At 44.8% G+C, this 13,195-nt stretch overlaps 4 protein-coding genes across 4 annotated transcripts; 3 read left to right on the forward strand and 1 right to left on the reverse strand.

Moving 5' to 3' along the window:
- Positions 1–291: 291 nt before the first annotated feature.
- Positions 292–2,172, forward strand: MELLADRAFT_87759 (uncharacterized protein; the record flags this gene model as incomplete). The annotated part of the gene is made up of 5 exons (XM_007419526.1): positions 292–782; positions 853–932; positions 1,001–1,377; positions 1,442–1,730; positions 1,802–2,172. 5 exons carry the CDS (start codon positions 292–294, stop codon positions 2,170–2,172), a joined length of 1,608 nt encoding a protein of 535 aa, XP_007419588.1.
- Positions 2,173–3,564: 1,392 nt separating this feature from the next.
- MELLADRAFT_87760 (uncharacterized protein) lies at positions 3,565–5,352 on the forward strand (the record flags this gene model as incomplete). Its single annotated transcript, XM_007419527.1, has 6 exons — positions 3,565–3,638; positions 3,699–3,789; positions 3,864–4,018; positions 4,082–4,174; positions 4,238–5,190; positions 5,312–5,352. 6 exons carry the CDS (start codon positions 3,565–3,567, stop codon positions 5,350–5,352), a joined length of 1,407 nt encoding a protein of 468 aa, XP_007419589.1.
- Positions 5,353–6,548: 1,196 nt separating this feature from the next.
- MELLADRAFT_114561 (uncharacterized protein) lies at positions 6,549–7,186 on the reverse strand (the record flags this gene model as incomplete). Its single annotated transcript, XM_007419529.1, has 2 exons — positions 6,549–6,708; positions 6,798–7,186. The coding sequence occupies 2 exons, from the start codon at positions 7,184–7,186 to the stop codon at positions 6,549–6,551; spliced, it is 549 nt and encodes a 182-aa protein (XP_007419591.1).
- A 2,017-nt stretch (positions 7,187–9,203) lies between these two features.
- Positions 9,204–12,763, forward strand: MELLADRAFT_114562 (uncharacterized protein; the record flags this gene model as incomplete). Its single annotated transcript, XM_007419528.1, has 7 exons — positions 9,204–9,642; positions 9,836–10,077; positions 11,380–11,528; positions 11,551–11,762; positions 11,832–11,936; positions 11,999–12,376; positions 12,441–12,763. The coding sequence occupies 7 exons, from the start codon at positions 9,204–9,206 to the stop codon at positions 12,761–12,763; spliced, it is 1,848 nt and encodes a 615-aa protein (XP_007419590.1).
- Positions 12,764–13,195: the final 432 nt, after the last annotated feature.

The raw sequence follows: 13,195 nt of genomic DNA on the forward strand, positions 1-13,195 counted from the left end.
AATCAAGACACCAGGGCAAAAAAGTCCCTCCCACACCCAAATCGTCCCCCTCGCACAACTGGATTTCACGACATCACAGCCAAGATATACCTACCTCATCACAAGTCACGACCTTAAGACATACATCTACCCACCACGATCCCAAATCTCCAACCTGTAAGTCAAACGATACAACTCAAGTCATAATTTACTAATCCACTCCACCCAACCATTAGTCAACCTCACATCCCAGCCAACAATCAATACACATCTCATCAATCATTATCACCCACCATAACCTCTTGTACCACCATGCCCACACGATCCGGAACGCAAAGGCGATCAGCATCTCCGGCAGAGTCTGACACAAATTCCAATAAGAGCTTCGCACCACCCACCACCACCACACGTCGACGCAGAGCCCCCAAAAAGGCCACTCAACCAGCTGCCAAACGTCCACCAGCTACCAAATGTCCACCAGCAACCAAATCACGAAAGCGCGCACGCACCGATGACCACGACACCGTGGACCACGAAGATCAAGATCAACTCAATGACCTCGAAGATGAAGATGATCAGGCCAACACCACCACCCCTAATCTAACAAACTATCACCAACTCGGCCTTGAATGGGGGTTAGCTCGTGCTGAGGACTACCTGGCTGGTCTCAAGCTTCCCAAGAACAATCGACCTTCAGCAATTGGCCTTTTTGAAGCACAAGCGCTGCAATCCAACTACGAGCTAGACAAAACGATGTTGTGCATCGCACTGAAGTGCAGCCGAAAAGTACTGGATGATCTTTTGTAAGCCCTCCCTGTTGTTCATAATTTTCTCAAACCAAACTCACACGATCTACCAATGACCGCCTTATAGACTCGAAGGCCCACTCGGTCGAGAACCAAATATGTACACAAATTACCAAACCTACAGCAATGTTGCTACCATGACTCAAAGTAAGTTTTGCCACGATCCGCTCATGGCAAACAGTTCCCAATCAACTAACGACCACAATTCGCATCAGTGCCACCCAAGGGAGTCTCACAAGGCTTTCCCGAACGCAACCGCATTGTAGGAACGACGTGGTCAACTTATACCGACGACAAACATGAAGTATTCACTCCTCGCCTTTTCGAACGTTTATGTGTTGCGACTAGCGAGGCATATGCACTCACTCAAACACCTCTTGGTATTGTTCCTTCCAATACCCTTTCCCCGGGCCTCGAACCGCTAACCCAGGAAGAACGAGAGAAATACATACCAATTTTCGAGGGATTGGTCAACTTAAAGACGGTTGAACACGACTTGCACGATGGCAGACTCTGGAGGCATAGCGGCAAATCCAAAAACCGGACCACACAGCAGTTGATCAAAACTGAGATGAGTAAAGTCCTTCGCCAGGTCAGTCTCATTTCCACACCTTACTTCTCAGGTATGTCAGATTGACTTTGACTTTTCTCCTCAGCTTCACCTCTTGAAGAATCACTTCGATTTACAATTTCACCTGATGGTTGCCCGCTGGGACCCAGCCTCCCCCAGCACTCACGCCCTCTACCAGGCCGAGCACACCACATGTCAACGTTGGGCCCGGCTTGAAAAGAAGACACATTTACTGGAACGGTTTACTTTTGAATCCACCAAGGCACCACAGCATCTCCGTTCTACAAACACTGAGCCCAAGCCTGTGTCGGAAGCCGGCGCCCGCCAAGCCCAACGTCGAGGCGAACTAGCAAAGGCATTGAACGATTTGATATGTAATACCCACCCTTCTCTAAACCCACATCCCATCATTTTAAATTGTACTATACTGACTCGGTGTTTTAAGCCCCACATCTTCGAGGCGGCTCTCAGGGCAAGGGTGACGCACACCCTAAAGTACAAGACCTAGCGACAGCTGTTAAAGCTAAAGAATTTCGCGGTGGTGTCAAGCTTGCTATCCACCGAACCCAAGATAGTGGAATTACCGACGACATGCTTATGAGGGGACCTCGAAAGCTGTCCAATGATGAAGTCGACTTATGGATCAATGATATCGAGGCAAAACGTTACAACATTATCCGAAGCCAACCGGATCCTGATTGCAAATCCTCTGCTGACCCTGAGGACAAGCCCACCCAATCCGAAGACAAACCTATCGGAGGAGACAATGATACCCTTGAAAACAATGGAATCAACCCTGATTCAGCTATCCATTAGGATATGGTGCATGCTAAGTTCATGGAAACTGTCACAATATACATCTTCTTTCGATTCTTTCTACTTGCTTGTTACCCCCATTTTTAAATGGTTCATTATGAGCATTTCAAATACATGCCAATAAAAACGCTGTATGTATTTCCTATCCATATCGGATGTCAAACGAAACAAAGCTTTCACCGCTTGTGACCTGCCAATTATATACATGCCAAAGAGACACCTCCCATCTCATGTGAGAAGTTCACACGCGGAACCGAATCCGATGTCCTGCCTGAGACACATGATCCTCCTGCCTTCATTTCGGTGTGAGATTCCACAAACGTACGAAAAGTCAAATACAGTCAAAACCAACTGTGATCCAAAAGTCAAAAACACATAAAACCAACCCTCTTTGCTAAATATTATGTATGATGTACATAATATTTAGGTGTTTGATTTATGTGTTTGGTCTTCTTTGGTATGATATATACTGACACATTTGAACCAGGAATGTCGCGTTGGTTGTGACACTTACAAAGCTGTAATGTGTCGGCCATCTAGTTGCGTACATACAACACGGACACCTCCGGAGTCCGGACTGCCCTGTAATGCCACGTCGTTAACCCCTCAACTAACGTTTTACGTTTTATATCGGCCAATCATTTCAAATTTCTTGACATCGGTTTCTTGGTATGCCACATTTCCCTCGACTCAACCATCCTTAAATAACAAATACAAACGATCAAGGAATTTCCAATCAATGCTCCTGTCTCACCCCTGAAGATCCTACCGATCAATCTTTTAATTGACTTTTAGTTAAGTATGTAAGTGATAATAGAATCCAATTAACTCCCTTGTCCCTTCTTTTTAGAAGGTATCCTCTCATTTTTTATTTCTTTCCATTCGTATATAATACACTGACTCATCCGTGGCCCTCAGTTAATCTCACGAACAAATTAAACATCCTTCCATCTTCAACCATCCGAGGGGCATTGACTTTATCGCCCCCTCGCGACCGACTCCGGCCTCGTTTTGGACACACAAGTCTCCCAACTTTCAATCAACTCATCGTTTGGCATCAAGTCGTTTAACTTGGCTCGTTAACATCCAACGGGCCTGATCCAACACAGTAAGTTCTCCCGACAATCTCATCTCTTCTGGAGGCACTTGAGGGAAAGGTCGGCCTTTATGAACCTGGGTATGGGTATGGCGGTTCGGCAGGTTGGCATAGATCTCCTCTGTAAAGCGTGAAATACGACCTGCCGATGTCCATATCCATCCCCTGGATTGTAAGGTTGATAATACCTCCAAGAGGCTATTCCCACTCCATGATTTTTTTGCACCAAAAGCTGCGATTGTTCAATAAGCGAATGTGTTGATCCAAAAATGTCAGGAACTCATAATCGGTCCAAAATGGGCACTCATGTGCAACCGAGCTGGCCAACTGAGAAGAGGACCACTTTCCAACATAACTTACCCGGTGAGGAGTGAGTGACCCCATCATCTTGCCCCATGCTTTCCCAATTACTGACGCATCAAACTCCCAGGTCTCATTCGCCCTTGCCGGGGGTCAAGTTCCTATCGGACCTCGTGAAAGGTATTGACGTGAAACGTCAAACTGGCTATACTGACGAGGATGTAAGTATGAACACTCTCAACTTCCTATGACGGTTTGACTGATAATGTGTCCTGCTCGCCCTTCGATCAACCAGCTTCCCCAACCGTTCCGTAATCCTAAGTCTTATTCTCACGTGCCTCACGAACTTCTAGCGCCGGATGGCTTCCCCAAATCGAAATACTGGCTACATCCAGCTTGTAAATTTGCTGTACCTCCTATTGAGAAAAAATCCGGCAAAGGAGCCCTTGTGTCAGTCCTCAGTTCCCCTGTTTCATATCTCTTTTTATCCATCAGCTAATATCGTTACCGTAGGCAAAGTGCACTTGACTATTACCGAGAATATCATTATCCGGGGGTTCCAGCACCTCGCCAACCAACACCAAGAACAAGCCGACGCCAAAAGCCGTGAGTTGTTCTCAGGCCATTGATATGTGAGCACCCAATAACTGATATAATTTCTTTGGACAGTCGACATCCGGCAAAGGGCACCAAGGTCAACGCATCCCGAGAAACTGATCAGTCGGCCGGTTCTGAAAATCGAAAACAAAAAACCTATGATCGCTCCTTTACAAGGCTGGATGATCCGCTCCTACCCTTTGAAGATTACGATCGGACTATGGAAATCATTTTCAACTGCTACACGGTTGTAACCCATGGGCGCAGTCAATTTGTGGATCGCGATTCCGACAAACTCATCTGCACTTTCGCATATGAGGACTTGGAGGCCATGCCACCTGATCAACGCCAGCTTCATCAACAGGACGTAACCACTATCCTAATGGCGACTCAGCTGTTCAACCGTCTCCCACTGCCTAAGAAAGAATTAACTTCCGCACTGCCAAACCCATCCGAACCTGCTCAGCTTACTGCCCCCGTTTCTTCTGTTCAATCACCCATTCATCACCCCTCTCGATCGGACAGCCCACCTCCAGCTTTGGCAACCTCAACAGTATCTTCGCCGCTAACCTCACTTTCACCTTCGGAGACGGACGAGACGAACTCTCTCCCGGCACTCAACTTACGCCAATCTCCGCCATGCTCACCATTCCCTATGGGAACTTCACAACCCTTAACTGCCGAATCCCTGGCTACCTTGGAAATACAACGTTCTCCACCATCTTCCCCGCTGACATCACTCCCCCCATCGGATACTGAAGCCATGGCCCTCCGAACAGTCCCTGTCAATAAGCGATGTCGTTACACTGACACCTCCACCAAGAAAGGGTTTATAAACATTGTTGGCAAAGTTCGCAAGCCCAAGGCCAAGCCAACCACGAATGGAGCTCTGATTAATGGTGCCATGTATTGTTTTGGCCAAACAGTTGGATATTCGAGCGATATCCTACTCTCGCCTTACTTGCCTCACAAGTGTTCATCTCGTCCGCTTTACGAAAAATTTCTCGAACGTCTCCCTGCCTTTGGTAAGCGCATTGGCTCGCGATTTCGTGATTTCTGCGATGAAGGATTTATCGTAGCTCGTGAACTCCTCAACCAACTCCATGCTCCCCCCATGGCATCCACTTCAAAAACTCAACCTGCTAGCGAGACGGATTTCTCCTCAAACATGGCATTCACTCTGTTAAACTTTTACAACAAGCCCCATACGGATAACGATAAAGGAAAGGTGTACTGTTTGTGGTACCCGATAGATAGTGAAAGTGGAATGATAGTCACGGAAATACAGGGTTTTATGCTTGAGAGGGGTTGGTTTATCTTTCCTGAGTACCGACTGGCGTTCAATTTTGGTGGTAAGTCGGCTGTGCAGATCTCTTGGGATGGTAAGACCACGCTGCATCATACGCTCCAATCCAAGGAAAGCGATTCAGTGAACAAAGCCGGTCACAAGCTACATTACACTCGCCTGGGGTGCTCTTCGCAAATCACTTATAGGACCGCGCGTGCAAGTGTCAAACTGGGAACCCCGGCTCAGTACAACTCCACATCAAACTGTGAACGACATTTCAGGGATTGTGAAGATATTTTGAAAATGAAGGATCGGAATTGGAAACATTGAGGTACTTGATATGTTAATTATGGCTACCTTGTAAACATTCTTCTCTTGTTTGATTTACTTATATTCATAAGTTGTAAACATTCTTCTCTTGGTTGATTTACTTGTATTCATTTGATGGTCGGTCGTCCTTCAATCAATTGTTTATGATTGTTTTGTTTTGGCAAATGAAGTACTTTGACATATATTGGAAATACTTACAATACCTTTTCTTGCCGATGTTTGCATTGCCTGATGCGTTTGAATGTGTGTTCAAAGTAATGTTTAAGATTTTGTGGTATCTACAATTCGTTGTAAATCTGGAGATTTGAAAGTGGACCTTGTTGGTTGCTCCCCTTGGTTTCAATGCTTATTTCATTAATACGCTGGCTGTTTTTATTGATTGCATCATAGTGGGTCACAGTGATGCATGATAGCGGAGCAAACAGAGCAAATGGAAGCACTCCTTAGCAAATCAAAAGCTAAGATAAGTCTGAGGTTGGGAGTTGCAAAGTACATTATCCATTTCAACATACATGCTGCTAAGTTGGTCTATAAGTTGAGCAAGCGGAGATTCACAGGGAACACTGAGATGAAGCAAACACCAAGTAGGTAATTGAGACGTCAAAGATATACGGCGAGACGTTTGATGTTCACCTGAGTGATCAACAACTTATGTTCAGTGAAAACGGCACAAACAGAATGTTGATTACTGAGAAGGCGTTCAATGGTCACGCCTTTTCTGGATGGATATATGAATGGACAATATAATATCCACAAATTGGATGGTTATTGAGGTTTAGGCCCTGCAGGGTTGGCGGGATAGTCTGCTGGACCACCGTGCTTTTTTCTCCATTGACGTAGCCATTCCTGGTCCTCCTCAGCATGCCATGACTGGCCGCTGGTATCAAAGGAATCCGGAGATGAGCCCCTTCCCATCCAACCCCTCCTAAAATATCAGTAACAAGTATGTGTCAGCGTGTTTACAACGAGAATGATCAAGAAATAAACAAAGACACTAGCGAATAGGATACTCACGCTGAAAGTCTTTGTAATCTTTCTTCTGAAGGCGTATAAAAATGATAAACCCACTTCATCTCTTCAGCTTCCGAAGGGGTAACCTTGCCCTTGCGGATTGCCTCGGTTTTCATCAGGACATTCTGATACTCTTGCCAACTGCCCTCTAAATTGTTGAATGCCTCGAGCGCTTTTTCTTCCAACTTAGTGCAGTGAGTATTTATTGGGTCTTCAAACGGCTTGATCGCCCCAAACTCCTTCTCAAGGGTGGTGTCCGCAAAACCAGGAGACAGGGTTTGACTTGATGGTACAAGAGTCGATTGTTGCATGCTGCTACCTCCAACAACAAGGCTTGAATCAACCACGGTCGTTTGGCCAGAGGCCTGTTGGGGACATTCGCTAGATTCCATCTTTCGTCCCAAATATAAGGATGTCCATTCGATAGGTGGGTGCAAGAGGTGGAGGAATGAGGAGTTGACAAACAATAATTAGTTTATAAGGACCAATTAAACAAAAGATAATAAAACAAAAAAACACTCCATTGACTAACCCGGCAAATGCGATGCCTTTCCAAGGTATGGGTAGGGTTATTCTGTGCGATTAAATAGTTGTGGAAAATCTACACCAAACAAAAACTTCAGAAAGTTATACTAATCATAATAATGAGTATGTTGTTGATGATTGATGAGGAGAGGAAAGTCTGACCCTAATCTCGAGATATCAAGTAGGAACTGGCGAGTGGAACACTGGATGATTAGTTAGGTGAGGGAAATCTACACCAAACGAAAACTTCAGATATTCAAATCAAGATAGGAATGTTATTGATAATAGATTCGAAGAGGAAAGTCTAACCCCTAATATCGAGTAGGGACTGTTGAATGTAACACTGGAATGAAACAAATGGTCTTGCAGTTATGTTGAAGGCGCGATTATCAACTGCCACTTGCTATATATAATAACAAAAAGTAAAAAGCCAACTGGTATCCTGGCTTGATAACACATCGCGGCCTCGAGGCTTGGTCGCATGCAGGAATCAAAGGAAGTTTGCGCATCAAGAAACCTTCCATTGATTCGTAAAGGCTTTTGTATATACATTAACAAAGTCAAATCAATACTAAATATAGCTTCAATGGTGATAAAATGGTGATAACGGTCAAATGGTGTTATCCCCATGTGACAATAAGCATCCCCGTTGATCTGCTTAATTCTATCTCTTGCATATATATCTATATCACTTTGGATAAATTTCGTGACTTGCACACATCCACTCATTGAATTTTTTTCACACCTTGTACGTCTATAATATGCTATATGCTTGCAACCCGATTCTGGATTCTCATAATGGGTACCTTATAAAAAACTTACCAAATGAAGGGATATGCTTACTAAATCTTGATACACTGTCGATGGATAGCCTGTTGATGAATCTTTACACACTGTTGATGCATAAAGGATGATATTAAAAACTGAGTAATTGGGTAAGGAATGTTATCGATCAAATCGCGAATTAATCTCTAATATGCTTTTCCTTTGAACAAAAGGAAAGCAAAGTATATCAACCCACCTGTCCATGGTTTCAAAGATCATACTAGCTTCATCGATAAGATGTAGATAAAAGTAATTCGAAATTGTCCAGCAAATCACAATTTGCTCGATAATTTCGATTTCCTTTGAACAAAAGGAAAACAAAGTATAGCAACCCACCAGACCATGGCTTCAATGATCATACTTACTTCATCAAAAAGATGTAGATGATTGGGAATGGAATCAGACATAAGATACGAAAAGCAGTCTACGTATCTTATGCTTTATAAGATACGAAAAGCAGTCTACGTATCTTATGCTTTATTTAACCTCCACAATATTTATAATGATAGGTAGGTTTACAATGCTAATACGAATATGAATACCAACTTAAATATAATTTTACGAAAACTCTAATTAAACTTACAATTAAACAAACACAATGGTAATGTTTTATAGCCTTTGTGATATATATATCGAAATATATAATTCCCAGACATGTGTCATCGTCTGAACCACTGTAGAACCCCTGGTGTTATGGGTTCAGTAGGTCATACGGTAAGACGCTTGGTTCATGGGTTGGAGAAGCACTTTCAACAGTCCAGTTCCAGTGTTCGAGCCATGGCACTACCCCCATTTTTTTCGCAAGTCGTTCTGACTTGCGACATGTCACAGGTTACATAGACTGCGCCATTTGGTAATCACATGTCCAATTTAGTCTCTTATCTCACTGTTCTCGTAGGTACACGTGCACTTGGTTTTTTTCTTTTATTGTTGTCAAAGCCCAGGTGAATCTTTCCTCACTTGGCTCTCGCTTCCACTTGGGCAATCGGATCTTTAAGTCTCTCTTTAAGTCTCTCATTCACACGACTTATTTGCAAATCTACGACTGGAACTTCGACAATGCCTCAACGTGTGATTCACGGAATAAATCATCATGCCAAACCACTCAAACCGGTCACCGCATTGCAACAACAGCTACTGGACCGTCGGCGGCTAGACGAGCAACATGCGGAGAACTCCCAGGCTGCATTACTTAGGCGAATCAACGCAGACCTACAACCACGCGCGCCTGTCGGTCCAGATCCCGAAGATATCTTGCACGAAGAAATGTTCGACCCTGGGGAACACCTGCTAGATGACGAGGCGGGGGAAGACTTAGCAGAAGGTGATGGTATTGATCTCAATCAGTTCATGCCAGCTAGAGCTCCACCCAACAACAACGTCCCAGAGGACCCTATTGCTGCCGCCTTACAAAGGGAGAGACATCTTGCCGACCGTCTAGCCCACGAAAAGAAATGGACCTGGCAGTATGCGATCATGTTGCCCACGTTCCTGCGATGTAGGTTGGAAACTTCTGACTGGGGAAATCAACAGAATTGGAACCTCGACTTACGGCCAACTTGCACGTGCGCTTGCAGGACCGAAAGAAATGTAGACCTGGTTGATTTATTATGTGGGTCAGATTAAGTGACCTTTATTGAGTTGTCAAAGTTATCAAACAAATCAAAGGCTGAATATGAATCGTATGACAGCACGACGGCGAGTTAAAGTGGCGTTTTGCAAGCATTGTGACCTCTCTGACCCGGCTAGGCTCCTGCAGATGGGCTACATGGCAGCCTCGCCTTCCAAACCTCGGACGGCATTCTTGTTGCGACTATTGGTACATCATCACTCGCAGTGGGTACGTTATGCAGTACCTACTGAAGGGTACTGTGATGCACTCGATTCAACACTCAACTCTCACAGTCCAGTGATACTCACAGCCAAGGGCAATGTGAGTCAATTGGCGATATCATTGAGTAAAGCAGTATCAGTGATTTTTACCTTACAGCCGCGCAAGTGGGCACAGCCATTTACAGTATCCGTCGATGCATATCGGGCTATTATCATGCAAATACGAGAGCTTGAGAATCAAAAACTTGCTTTGTCAGAGCTAGGAATTCTTGCATCGAACTGTCCAAAATGTTTTGGTCCGCACGTTAGTGGTGGTAACACACCGGAAGAGCCTCATGTGATAGTATGCCTAGATGGAAACTTTCAGCATAAAAGACACACTGCGGCCAGTGTTGCAATTCCGGGATCGCAGCCCCCTCGGCCAAGACTTTTCCTCGATCCAAAAGCAGTCGAAGCCTCTGCGCGTTTGGTTGATAAAGGACCGAAAATTAATGTTGTAGGTGGTTTGCTTCCTCGTCTGCATCGCCAATATTACTGACTATATAACTGTACTCCCTAACTTATGAAGGACGCATGCACTGAAGCCCATACCACCGCTAACGATGTCAGAGGAAAAGGGCATTTCAAAAACATGGACGAATCAGGCTTGATAGGTATGGCGTGTCGACACGACCATGTCCTGAAATTTATCAATCTCGTCCAGAGCGGTGAAAAGTGTGTGGCCAAAGTGAAAGTTTTACACACGAGGTAGGTAATAATTTGACTTGACGCATAATTTACTCAAATTTCATATTAGGTCACATAATGCGGTAGCTCTGATCCAATGGTTAATGGACTTGATCAAATCCGATCCATCAGGTACGACCACCCTGGGTGTTCTCTACGACATTGGGTGCAACTTGGATAAAACCATCAAGAAGGTGAGTATCATCACTAGTAATTTAGAGTTGATTATTAACCAACTGAATTTAGTGCCACTCAACTGTAGAAGAAAGTCTTCACCGATGCAGCATATGCCGACAAAATCAAAGTAGGTACAGCGCTTTTTCACGCGTATGCTCATAACTGGGGTTGCCAGTTGCAGTACCACCCACGGCTTAATCAAGGGTGGGGAAAGACCAACGGAGAGGGCCTTGAGCGAGTTTGGTGGAAACTTGCCCCCCTCATTCGACTTTTGCGCTATGCTACTAAGCAGCACAGGCTCGTCAGTCTTCATTTGTGGACGACCCATAGGAATGATACCTTACGGAAACAAGCTGGTGCGTGTGAACCAATTATGATTTGAAGATATAGACCCACCTGATTACCCTAAAATGTCAAAGTTGCGTTTTTGGCCAGCAATACCAAAAAATATCGGGCAGAGCTACTTGAGAGCCAGGCAACGCTTAACATTCTTCACCAGGCCAACCCGGCGCATACGTTGGCTTATTTTAAGGCACAGTGGGCCCGGCAGCGCGACTTGCAGCTTAGAGCCATTACCACGAGGACTAAGGACAGACGTCAACGATTAGAGGTTTTAGTACTACTGGAGGAGGAGCTATTGGAAGCTCGGTAAGCGTATTTTTAATATTAGCTACCGGAGCTTGTGCGTTTCTAATGTCCTGCGTGTTAAGCACAGCAAGAAGCTAGCTGCGCTTAATGCCACTAATGCCGAAATTCGTACAGCTGAGCAACGTAATGAACTTCTGGACCTTCCCGGTTCTTTGGCATCACTGGAGGCCAAGATGCAAGAAGTCGCAGAAGAGCTTGGGAACACTGAATTACTCAATGTTCGGCGACGTGGGAGTAGGTATAGCATCTAATATCTCAAAAAAGTCTGAAGTATATACTGATAACATCGTGTCACTTACGCAGATGACCGAGTGAAGGCTGTTATGACAGTCCAGGTGGCGTTAGGATTTCTCTACGAAGCGAAATTTGATGTAATACAACAGTTTGCTGACGCTGCGTTGCGAACAGGTATGTATCTCCCTCTTAGTTCACGAATCCTAATATTCCAATATGCTCACTACGGCCTTTAGGGGCCACTCAGCAGCCCCGTAACGAGCAATTACGAACCAAGAAACGAGCGCAACGCAAAAAGAAACTCGAAACTTATTTGAGGCATGCAAAGAAGTATAATCAAAGATACCGGCGGACGCCACGCCTGGCTGAACCTTCTTTGGACGATGTGCAGGCAATGGATCTCCTGGATCCTTTTTGGGATGAGGTAGCGTTGGTCCACCAGGATGAGCCATGGGCGTCTTGCCAGAGTACAAAAGATGGCATAGTCGCATTTCGAAGCAAGACGGCTGGTGAGGAGGAGCTACGCCGTCTGGGACGTGAAGTTAGGCAACTTATTGGATGGGCTGTTGACTGGCAAAGACGGATAGATGAAGCGAAGCCAAATGAGGCCAATGGTAACTCTTGCTTCAAAAAGGACGAGGGAATCCATCACTAACATGGTATACAACTGTTTTGTAGGCGAAGGACGAGTTGCGGAGTGGAAATCAGTTCACCGGGGGCTTTCGAGACGGGCTTGTCTCCTATGGAAGCGATGGGAACGTGGCTTACTGGAAGTAGTTCAATCAACGCAGCAGTTTGTTGGAGGGAGTGTTCAACGCGATGGGGAAATGATAGACGGTTGGCAACGTATGGTGGCCAGTACTGCAGTTATTTGGCAAGAGATTCTTGGGGATCCGATATTCATGGCGGAAGAAGAGGATGATGGAGAGGACGATGATGATGAGGGCGAGGAGGTCCTTGCAGGTTTTGATGACATGGGTGAATATTGGATCCGAATATGATCAATTGTATATCATTACTTTGTTGTTGTCAACTATTAGCTTAATGTCGTATTGTTTTTTTATTAATATTATGAAATAATATACAAGTTATATCCAATGAGTAAAAAAACCATATATAAAACATCGCTACCAAATGAGAATGTATGATATCCTTAAACAATGCAATTTTCGATCGTATACTGTTAAACAACAGGGAAGAAACCAACAATGATATCATGGATTGAGAGAGCAAAGGGACACAAAATGGAAAAACAACACAGAAGGCAATTGAAATGAAAGGCGAGATTGTATGGAAACTACTAATCGACCGTTAAGGTAACTGATTTTACTTTTCGCCCCTTACTTTTGCATTGTGCCTTCATGTAAGCAGCGTGGGCTTGAATGAGAGGGTCCCAATGCTCCAACCAGCTCGACGCTTCGTCGTTCCGGAAT

Source organism: Melampsora larici-populina (genome assembly GCF_000204055.1).
Source record: "Melampsora larici-populina 98AG31 unplaced genomic scaffold MELLAscaffold_231, whole genome shotgun sequence".
NCBI classification, from domain to species: Eukaryota; Fungi; Basidiomycota; class Pucciniomycetes; order Pucciniales; family Melampsoraceae; genus Melampsora; species Melampsora laricis-populina.